Below are 12,185 nucleotides of genomic sequence, written 5' to 3'. Positions count from 1 at the left end.
CCAAAGGACTTAAAATCAGCATACTACAGAGATACAGCCACATCAATGTTCATAGCTGCTCAATTCACCATAGCCAGATTGTGGAACCAACCTAGATGTCCTTCAATTGATGAATGGATAAAGAAACTGTGGTATATATACACAATGGAATATTACTCAGCTATAAAGTATAATAAAATTATGGCATTTGCAGGCAAATGGATGAAATTGGAGAATATCATGCTACGTGAGATAAGCCAATCTCAAAAATCCAAAAGGCAAATGATCTCACTGATACGTGGATGATGACACATAATGGGGGGTGGGAGGGGGGCAAGAATGGAGGAAGGAAGGACTGTATAGAGGGAAAAGAGGGGTGGAAGGGTGGGGGGGAAGGAAAAATAACAGAATGAATCAAACATCATTACCCTATGTAAATGTATGATTACACAAATGGTATGCTGTTACTCCATGTAGAAACAGAAACACCATGTATCCCATTTGTTTTACAATAAAAATAAATTAAAATGAAAAAAAAAGTGAATACAAAAAAAAAAAGGAAGGAATTCTTCCAAACTCATTTTGAGATGTTAGTATCACACTGATACAAAAACAAGACAAAGATACATCACGGGAAGAATACTTCAGACTAATATCCCTGATGAACATAGATGCAAAAATTCTCAATAAAATTCTGGCAAATTGCATAACAATATATTAAAAAGTGCACCATGATGAAGTGGGGTTCATCTCAGGGATGCAAGATTGGTTCAACATACAGAAATCAATAAAAATAATTCATCACATCAATAGACTTAAAGAATCATATGATTATCTCAACTGATGCAGAAAAAGCATTTGACAAAACATAGCACCTCTTCATGTTCAAAACACTAGAAAAACTAGGGATAGTAGGAACATACCTCAACAGTGTAAAAGTTATCTATGCTAAGCCCATGGTCAACATCATTCTAAATGGAGAAAAATTGAAAGAATTTTCCCTAAAAATTGGAATAAGACAGGGATGCTCTCTTTCACTGCTTCTATTCAACATCATCCTTGAAACTCTAGCCAGAGCAATCAGACATGAAAGAAATTAAAGGGATATGAACAGGAAAAGAACTCAAACTATCACTGTTTGCCAATGACATGATTCTTTATTTAGAAGATCCAAAACATTCCACCAGAAAACTTCTAGAACTCATAAATGAATTCAGCAAAGTAGCAGGATAAAAAGTCAATACCTATAAATCAAACACATTTCTATACATAAGTGACAAATCTACTGAAAGAGAAATTAGGAAAACTATCCCATTCTCAATAGCCTCAACAAAAATAAAATACTTGTGAATCAATCTAACAAAGGAGGTGAAAGATATCTACAATGAAAGTTACAGAACACTAAAGAGAGAAATTGAAGACCTTAGAATATGTAAAGATCACCCATGCTTTTGGGTAGGTGGAATTAATATTCTCAAAATGGCCACACTATCAAAAGTGTTATAGAGATTCAATGCAATTTCTATTAAAATCCCAATGACATTCTTCATAGAAATAGAAAAATCAATCATGAAATTCATTTGGAAAAGTAAGAGACCTAGAATAGCCAAAGCAGTTCTTAGCAAGAAGAGTGAAGCAGGAGGCATCACAATACCAGATCTTAAACTATACTATAGAGAAATAGTAAAACAGCATGATATTGGCACCAAAGTAGACAGGTAGACCAGAGGTACAGAATAGAAGACACAGAGGCAAACCCACATAAATAAGGTTATCTCATACTAGATAAATGTGCCAAAAATATATATTGGGGAAAAGATAGCCTATTCCACAAATGGTGCTGGGAAAACTGGAACACCATATGTAACAAATTGAAATTAACCCCCTCTCTCTCACTCTGCACAAAAATCAACTCAAAGTGGATCAAAGACTTAAGCACTAAAACAGAGACCCTGCACCTAATAGAAGAAAACAGGCCCAATTCTTCACCAGGTAGGCTTAGGACCTGACTTCCTTAACAAGACCCATAAAGCTCAAGAAGTTCACTCAAGAATCAATAAATGGGATGAATTCAAACTAAAAAACTTCCTCTCAGCAAAAGAAACAATCAATAATGTGAAGAGAGAGCCTACAGAAGGGAGAAAATCTTTACTCACACACCTCAGATAAAGTATTAATCTCTAGGATATATAAAGAACTCAAAAAACTTAACACTGAAAAAACAAATAACCCAATCAATAAATGGGCTAAGGAACTGAACAGATGAAGAAGAAATACAATCAACAAACGTGAAAATATGTTCATCATCTCTTGCAATTAGAGAAATGCAAATCAAACTGCTGCTGTAAGATTTCATCTCGCTCCAGTCAGAATGGCAATTATCAGGAATACAAGCAATAATAAATGTTGGTGAGAATGTGGGGAAAAAGGTACACTCATATATTTTTGGTGGGAGTGCAGATTGGTGCAACCACTTTGGTAAGCAGTATGGAGATTCCTAAGAAAACTTGGAATGGAACAACCATTTGACCCAGCTATCCCACTCCTCGGTTTATACCCAAAGAACTTAAAATCACCATACTACAGTGATGCACACATCAATGTTTATAGCAACTCAATTCATGAAAACAAAACTATGGAACTAACCTACATGCCCTTCAACAGATGAATGGATAAAGAAAATTTAATACATATACACAATGGAATATTACACAACTGTAAAGGAGGATGAAATTATGGCATTTGTAGTTGAGTGGATGGAGTTAGAAAATATCATGCTAAGTGAAATAAGCCAATCCCAAAAATCCAAAGACTGAATGTTTTCTCTGATAAGCAGATGCTGATTCATAGTTGGGGGTGGTTAGGGAAGAATGAAGGAACTTTGGTTTGTACAGAGATGAGTGAGGGAAGGGGTCGGGTAGGTGGGGAAGGGAAGAGCAGTGGATTGAGATGGATGTTATTACCCTACATACATGTATGAAAAATATTAAAAAAATATAACTTGCTCTTTTCCTAAGAGAGCTAGAATATTCTTCAACTATTTTATTTCTTAATTTTTTTTAAAGGCATAGACAGATTTATTTAGGAAGGTAGACATACATCTCAGGGGAGAATGTGGATTATCTTGAGAATGAGAAGACTCTTCAAGTATTTTAAGTGATAAAACTTCTTGAATAGAGAGACTTCAATATGCCACAAATCAATTTGGTTTCTATACTTTTTAAAAATAGTCATTCTCTTATATTCAAATTTCCCTCTTTTATACTATATTAGAATGCTAATATCTTGTTTTGATTATCTGTGGGTTTAAAAAAAATTTTGTTTTGTACTGGGGATTGACTCCAGGGGCATTTTACACTGAGGTACATTCCCAGGTACATTCTTACTAAGTTGCTTAGGACCTTGCTAAGTTGTGGGGGCTGACCTTGAATTTGAAATCTTTCTGACTCAGTCTCCCCAGTCCTGGGATTACAGGGTATATCACCACCAGCCTCTGTGGTACATTTTAATATGCTGAAAGAAGTTTTCAAGCTGATTAATTTATAAAACTTATATAAACAGAGCTGGGCATTGTGCGTATGCCTGTATTCCCAGTGGCTTAGGAAGCTGAGGCAGGAGGATCCACGTTTGAGACAAAACTAAGTAACTTATCAAGGCCCTAAGGACTTAGAAAGACCCTTTCTCAAAATAAAACATAAAAAAAGGGCTGGGGATGTGGTTCAGTAGTAAAGCACTCCTGGATTAAATCCCTGGCACGTACACGCACACACACATGACACACACACACAATTTATACATATGTAAATTATATGTATTAATTGATCAGAAATACACTGAATATTTGTATGTTCTACTTCTTGTGTCAGGAACTGTAGAAAATTGTTAGAATTATACAACCCAATTTTAGGAATGAACAATGGGTCTCTGAAACAAAAAGTCACTATAAATTATTAAGTGGTATGGTAACTCAGCAGACTCAAAGAATGTAAGTAGAGGGGACTTATGGACTTGTGGATGCTATGGGAACTGCTAGACACCACTGGGCTACTCTTCTGAGCTAATGCATGCCTTGGAAGAAGAGAAGCTCATGGAAAGTGCTGAAGCCTCAGGGCAGGGTGACCCCAGCATGACCTGGAGGTTGGACCCTGCTTCACCCTTGGCCTAGCCAGTATCTGCAGAGCCTGACAAGATCTGACCCTGCCAATCTCAATGAACAAACTTTCTTTCTCTCTTATTTTTTTTCCATTTGGTACTGGGGATTTAACCCAGGGCAGCTTAACCACCGAGCCACATACCCAGGCCTTTTTATATTTTATTTTGAGACAGGGTCTCCCTAAGTTGCTTAGGGTCTCACTAAGTTTCTGAGGCTGACTTTGAACTTGCAATCCTCTTGCCTCAGTCTCCAGAGCTGCTGGGATTACAGACAGGTGTGCACTACCATGCCCCATGAACTTTTTTTTTTTTTTTTTTTTTAACACTTTCTCCCTCCTTGCTATGCATGGCCCCTAAACTGTTACTTGGACATATCAAGCTTGTGTCTCCTGAGGCATGTGCGCTGGCTCTCCCCTCTGCCCATAGAGCATGTCACCCAGATGTATGCAGGGCTGTCTCCTCATCATTCAGGTTTCGCCTGAGCGTCAACTCCAAGAAAGACTCTTTCTAAAGTAGTTCCCTCTTGCCTCTCTACTCCAGTCTTTATTATGTACTTGGTTTAATGTTTGTATTGGAAAGATTGCTTCTTTTTTTTTTTTTTTTTTTTTTTTTTTTTTTTTTGCGGTACTGGGGATCGAACTCAAGGCCTTGTGCTTGCGAGGCAAGCACTCTACCAGCTGAGCTATCTCCCCAGCCCGAAAGATTGCTTCTTAATATTTTGTTAATTATATTTTCTCTGCAGGACTGTGTGCTCCATAAAGCAGAACCTGTGATTTCTTGTTCATTTGTACCTGGAGGGGTGCCTGGTCTAGAGGAGGAAATCAATAGTTATTTGTTATTATATAAACAGCAAGGGTAAATAAAAGCTAAGTGGAAGAAAGGAGCAACTTTTTCCTTCTGCATCTCAAGTGGTGGGAAAATACACTTTCTTTAAGAGTCAACAAATTGTTGTCTAAGGTATGTTTTTAAGTTACTTATAGTTAAGCATGAGAAGAAAAGGAAACGTTGACTGAAAGTCATTTCATTCAAATATAGCTGTTAAATTCTTGGTATATTTCTTGCATCTTCTTTCATGTATCTAAAAATTGTATTGTACAAAATATTATTGCATATTTCTACAATAACCTTGATCATTTTAAAATGTGATATGTAAATCTTTTCATGATGAAAAATGTGCTGGCACGTAATTCTTGGTGGCTATGTGATAATCTCTTTTATGGCTGTAGATATATTGCTTTAGTCAGTAGTTCATTGCTGGACATTTAAGTTATTTCCAGTTTTGAGGTATAAACAGCCCTGTTATGAACCTTTTTTTTTTTTTTTTTTTGGTACAAGGGATTTAAGCCAGGGGTAGTTTACCACTGAGCTATATCCATACCCATTTTTATTTTTTATTTCAAGACAGGGTCTCCTAGGTTGCTGAGATTCTTGCTGAGTTGCTGAGACTGGCCTTGAATTTGTAATCCTTCTGCCTCAGCCTCCTGAGTAGCTAAGGAGTACACCACCATGCCCAGCATGATTTTGCTCTCATCTATCTTCCTTCATTTAATTTAATCTGCTCTTTTCCTGGCTTCTCATCTTGGAAAGTTAGATGATTTTTTGGTTTCTTTTTTTCTCATATATTCATTTCCATTGAAGTTCCTGTAAGCTTTTACACCCCTCAAGTTCTGTTCTAAGCATGTAAAAATGTCATTGTTTAAAACACAAATTATTTGGATGTAGCTCAGTGATAGAGTGCTTGCCTAGCTTGCACAAGGTCCTGTGTTCAATCCCAGCACCAAAGACAGACAAACAAAAATTTCCAAATGTGTTGGGTGGTCTTGAGCTGATCAACTGCCATTCCTAGTAAGAGTTAGCATGAGACAATAATCCCTGCAGAATGAAACCAACAACAGAATTGGAGGGAAAGATATAGGATTGTGAAAAAAAGTATAGTACTTTTCTTTTTTTTTGTACTGAGGATTGAACCCAATGTTGCTTAACCACTGAGCCACATCTCCAGCCCTTTTTAATCTTTTCTTTAGAGAGAGGGTCTCACTAAGTTGCTCAGTGCCTTGGTAAATTGCTGAGGCTGGCTTTGTACTGTCTCAGTCTCCTGAGCCTGGTGTAGTGCTCTTGATTTAATACGTTGAAGGAGGTATTCCATTTCTCATCAGCTACTTCTGTTGACTCATTTTGAAGCAAAATACTTCTTCCATTCATCTAGGTATCATTACATCTGGTGCATGGACGATGCTTCCCCAACTCCTTCTCTTCTTTTGTCCTTTTTATTCCCTAGGTAAAAATAAGTGTGGACTCTGAGGTATAATTCCCAGGAAAATTCAATCAAGGGAGGATGGACTATTCCCCAGACTCAGTGCTATTTGGTCACCAATAGTCAAGGTTGCTAATTAGAATTTTTTCACTTGAGAAAAACAAACTAAGGTTCATTGTTTTCGAAAAGGCTACAGTCTCAGTCAGAATGTCAAATTATCCTCTTGAAGTCTAGAAAGCTCCTACTTCAAGTGCTGTCATGTAAAATGTATGTAAAACAAATTCTTTACAGTTGAGCTGACTAGACGTGAATCCAACCTGTCTTTGGCTCTGCCTTCAACTATTGTTCAGTAATTATCTCCTTTTTAAATTTAAGCCACAATTTAATAATTTTTTGGACATATTTGTTATCTATATGTTCTGGGCGAAGCATGGAGAAGAGTACCAGGGTGAGTACCTATAACTTTTGTTAGTGATGTTGGTAGATATTTGTTTTGGAGAAGACACTAAACTGGATCCTGAGTGCAGGGCAGAACATTGAACAGAAGCAGCTGTTCCAGGAGGAGGAAAACGCATGACATTTTCATGTTTTCTGTCCCACATTCCTTTCTTTTTCTCTATTGTGTATTTTCTATTTGTTTTTCACAGTAGATAAAATTCCAATAATAGTTTCAGTTTCTGTGTTTTACAAACTCTCAATTTCTGTAACTAAGTTCTCAGCATCACTCAAACTAATTCCTGTTTTTCTCTTTAGGAATTGTAACTCTCATATAATTGAAGCTTTTTATCTTTTCCCCAAATTTTTGGGTATTGATCTCATATAATTGAAGCTTTTTATCTTTTCCCCAAATTTTTGGGTATTGATCTACACTTGAGGAGAATAGATTAGGTTCTTTGGTCTGACTCAGGATGAGTTCTGGTTCTCACTAGCTGTCTGTGGACTGGAGTGACATTTGCATCTTTGAGCAAGAATCGTAACTGGTGTTTAGACATAATTCAGCCATTTTTCTTCTTTTTTTCTCTTTTCTATGTGACCCCAGTGAAATGGACAGTGAAGTAGAGTAAACTGGGGGGGGAAAAATTTTCCACAGGTAGCTAAAATAATGTAAAGGTAGTTTCAGAGGTGTGGTGCTAAGGTGTTGATGTCCCTTTCTGTGGTGGGCAGGGAGATTGGGGGAGAGTGGGGAGCTGTGGCAGAAAGCATAGCACAGACAGAAGCACCTGCAACCAACGTAAGAATAGATGAGAGTTGAATTGATACAGACTCAAGTGTCTGCTGGCTTAGTGTGAAATGATTTATTTGCAAGTGTCTGGGAGGGATCAATCAGGAGGATAGGAATTAGAGGAGGCCAGATCAATGAGAGAATGACAGAGGAGGTTTGGACAGCAGAGTGGGGTATGAAGATGGTGAAAACTGAGCAGGAGTAGATGCACCGTGATAAGAGAGGAAGGAGTTCTGTCAATGAAATATTAGACACCCCCGAACTCACTTTACTTTCTATGAAATTCTGTCAAGTGCTCTGATAGTGAAAGCTGCTTTGTTGGGTCCTTGAAAATTATCTTTGACTTTAGGTCATCAGGGTTTAACAGAGTAGTAAATAAAGAATGCCTGAGATCTGGAGTCAACCTGTTCTTGAATGTTTTTCTCTAAGGAGAAATAGATGTGCTCAAATAGAAAATTTATAAAACAAAAGTGGAAAAAAGAGAAAACCTATAGTCTCTTCATAGAAAGACAGCAACTAGTAGAATTTTGACATTCTCTTCAAATGCTTTTAAAATTTACTTCCATTTTTTAACAATTGGAAGAATTAGGCTTGAATTTAATACCTAGTTGTGCAACATTAAGCAATTCATTTAAACTCCTTGAGTCCTCATTTTCAAATCTGTAAAATGTAGATCACTGTTTATGGCTATTTTACAACAAAGAGATGAAAGATTTTTAGAGGTCATAAGCTTTTAGGAGAAAAGAAAATTAATGTTATAAACTTTGATAATTCTATTTTGAAGGAAATGATTATTAAAAAGGATAAAAAAATAAAGATTGGCATTTATAGTAGGACAGAACTTGAAGAAATTGTCTTAGTTGCAATTATGTGTGAGACAATATGAACATTTTTAATTTAGACAAATTTATAATTTATGGGTCTAATCATGAACTGAAAAATTCAAGAATCAAATTTTGAAAGGGGAGGATTATTTCTGAAATTCAAATCTGAGGCTGGAAGATGAGGGTCATTGGGTATCTCAAGGTATGTAGCTAAAGATAATGAAATGGAAAAAAATTAAAGAAAATAAAATAAGGGGGATAGAATCAGGAGGCATGATATGTAAAGCCAGTAGTTGTTCCAGAAGCACAAGAAGGAACTGATTTAATTTAAATGGCGCGACATGGGAGCAGAGGTGGAGAAAAGTATTTTAAAGATTTCATCTTAATTGTTGGGATAAGTAGGAAGGGAATGGAACATATTGGTAAGGAAAATAGTGTTATTATATTAAAAAAGAATAGAGCAATGTGTCACTGGAAAAGGGATAGTGGCCATGAAAAGAATAGAAAACTATGGTAGGACTTCCATGTCAGCAAGGGGGTAATGTATGAATACAATCTTATACCAGCAAAATTTTAAGATGAAAAGGTTTCCTCTTTTGTTGATGACACATGATTATAAACCTAGAAAACCCAAGACATATCACTAAACAACTTCAGAATGTTGTAAGGTGGCTGTGTACAACAGAAAAAGATAAGTAGCTTTTCCATTTCAATGCGTTTCCTGTTCTGTGAGATCTTTTTCATGTAGAAATTAGGGAGTATAAGTTTCTGTACTTCTGGTATACCACTCCTTAAAAATTTTTTGGTGCTTTGTTTATGTATTCCCCTTCTAGATGTACCATAAAGCCCAAACTAAATCTGAGGTTGTGTGAGAACATGATTCCAATGATTTAGGCATGGAAAAGTTTCTGGGGCTAGTTCTCTGTGACTCGAGCACAGTATAAACTCTTCACTCTACAAGGGCAAGGTGACCTTCAGTTTTTGACACCTGGGTCATTACTCCATAGCCAGGATGTCCTTTTCCATTTGAAAACTTTCCCCCTCCTCGTGTGCTCCTCAGGTAACAGTAACTGCAGGGTCATCCTTGCACTTGAAGTTGATGGATGGAGGAAATCACTCAGTGGTGTCTGAATTTGTGTTGCTGGGACTCACCAGTTCTTGGGAAATTCAGATTCTCCTTTTTCTGTTCTTCACGACATTTTATGTAGCAAGTATGCTGGGAAACCTTCTCATTGTGCTCACGATCATCTCAGACCGTCACCTACACTCCCCAATGTACTTCTTGCTGGCCAATCTCTCCTTCATCGATACAGGCGTGTCCAGCATCGCCACTCCAAAGATGATTTATGACCTCTTCAGAAAGCACAGAGCCATCTCCTTGAAAGGCTGCATCACACAGATGTTCTTCATTCACACCGTGGGAGGGACGGAGATGGTGCTGCTGACCGTCATGGCCTACGACCGCTACGTGGCCATCTGCAAGCCCCTCCACTACCTGACCAGCATGAGCCTGAGAACGTGCACTTCTCTCCTGGCTGTGGCCTGGACCATTGGACTCATCCACTCTGTGGTCCAGCTGGCTTTTGTTGTAAACTTGCCCTTTTGTGGAACCAACAAAATGGATAGCTTCTATTGTGATTTTCCTCGGTTCATCAAACTTGCGTGTGCAGACACTTATAGACTGGAGTTTCTGGTCACTGCCAACAGTGGATTCATCTCCATGGCCACCTTCTTCATCCTGATGGTGTCTTACGTCTTCATCCTGGTTACGGTTCGTAAACACGCTTCCGGTGGTTCAGCCAGGGCCCTCTCCACTCTCTCAGCTCACATCACTGTGGTGGTCTTTTTCTTCGGTCCTTGCATCATTGTCTATGTGTGGCCCTTCCCTGCCTTACCCATAGATAAATTTTTAGCTATCTTTGATGCCATTATCACTCCTTTTATGAATCCTATCATCTATACCTTTAGAAATAAGGAGATGAAAGTGGCAATGAGGAGACTCTTTGTTAAGGCTTTAGCAAGTTTTAGGAAAAGTTCTTTCATGCACAGTCCAAGAAATTCAGATTAATAGTAACTGTTCCTGGAAATTAATCTCTTTAATTGAATATTCACAAGTCTTCATTTTAGTTCAGGTTTCAATATCCACTATGAAAAGTCTCCTCACAGAGGCTATCCTGATATGGTCGGTTCTTCCCAGGGAATTGCTACTCTAAGGATTCTGAAAATATTGAAGAGGGAATAGGGAGGACCTCAGGTAGAGCACTGACCTAGTGTTCATGAGACCCTGGGTTCCATCCCCATCACCACGAAGAGAAAAAAATACGTCTGTGCTGTGGGGGAGTGAACCCAGCTATGGAACGTCGAGTTTGCTCCTGGAGATAGTTTCTGTCATTGAAGACTTTGGGGATGGTGATGACTGAAACCTCACATCCTGGACGCATTTCCCATTGATACTTGACGTTGGCGGTTCCTCTCTTTGACACTGATTCTAAAGGATCTCTCTCTTCCAATCCACGTGTGTAACTCTAGTCACACCCTCTGAGTTTCTCAGTGTCCTTACACATGGAGAGGAATAAACAAAACGGAGATAATTACCAGAGAACTTTGAGAATTGGAGGCTTTTTATCAACTAAGTTTATTCACCCATCCTGACATTGAGTTCGTGCTAAGGTTTTTAGATTTAGTTAGAATTGAAAACTGAAATTTAGTGTAAATCATAAACAGTTAGGAAAACTTTAATATTATTAATCAATATTTTTTTGAGGCCGGAAGATGTACATTTCCATACCGTTCAATGTATATTATAATTATATTTTACCCTGATAATTTCTAAGCAACGATTTATTTTTATAAGGCAAAGAAAACTATGTGACTATGAAATGATTGTAAATGTCTTTGAATATTTTGGAACTAAAAGATGAGAAATTGATTTATGAATTAAAAAAAACCCCAAAAATTCATTTAATGTGAATCAGGTTTACAACTAAATAAAAAAAACATAGAAATGTAAAAGAAAATTTATGGTGAAACTGTGTATAAATTAAGAGATATAAATATGTAATAAACACATTAAATATTTCATGCGATATAGTATATTATATAATAATGATAGTTTTTTATTTTTTTGGCAGTACTTGAACCCAGGGCCTGTGAATGCTAGGCAAGCACTCTATCACTGAGCTACTTTCTCTTCCCTCTTAAAAATTTTATTTTGAGACAGGGTCTTGCTAAGTTGTTGCTGGCCTTGAACTTGGATCTTCCTACCTTAGCCTCCTAAGTTGCTGGGATTATAAGTATAAACCACAGTGCTCAGCCTATGTAATTATTTTAAAAATAAATATATTATTCATAAATAGTAAAAATAATTATTCAAAGAGAATGTTTTACTGTTCTCTCTGTGTTACCAGATGAGTAGGAACAGGTATTACGTGTGCCCAATTCACGTGTAGGTTACAACCCAGCTGTTGGGAACCTGGTCTGCCATCTGTGAGCTCCAGAGGACTTGTAGCAATGCTTCTAAAGACACCCGTAGTAGACTGTTAGTAAAAGATGGGGAGAATAATGTTGAAGGCTGAAATTGATGTTTCTGATCAATCTTTATCCAGTTTCCTTCGCTGATTTGCAACTGAACCTCAGCAAAAAGATCAGATGCTCTTGAACTTGTATAGATTTGTAAACACTTCTGTTTTGTAGTTCTTGTTGTAATATATTAAATATTTCATCCGACCTGTTGCCTACCTCTGAAATATCCTTT

General features: G+C 37.3%; 1 protein-coding gene across 1 annotated transcript; it reads left to right on the top strand.

The window, feature by feature from the left end:
- Positions 1-9,530: 9,530 nt before the first annotated feature.
- On the top strand, positions 9,531-10,499 carry LOC306653368 (olfactory receptor 4F3/4F16/4F29-like; the record flags this gene model as incomplete). Its single annotated transcript, XM_079126370.1, has 1 exon — positions 9,531-10,499. The coding sequence occupies one exon, from the start codon at positions 9,531-9,533 to the stop codon at positions 10,497-10,499; it is 969 nt and encodes a 322-aa protein (XP_078982496.1).
- Positions 10,500-12,185: the final 1,686 nt, after the last annotated feature.

Source organism: Sciurus vulgaris (assembly GCF_902686455.1).
Source record: "Sciurus vulgaris genome assembly, chromosome: 2".
Lineage (NCBI taxonomy): Eukaryota > Metazoa > Chordata > Mammalia > Rodentia > Sciuridae > Sciurus > Sciurus vulgaris.
Note: the sequence above shows the minus strand (reverse complement) of the source record. Positions and strands in the feature narration are given on the sequence as shown.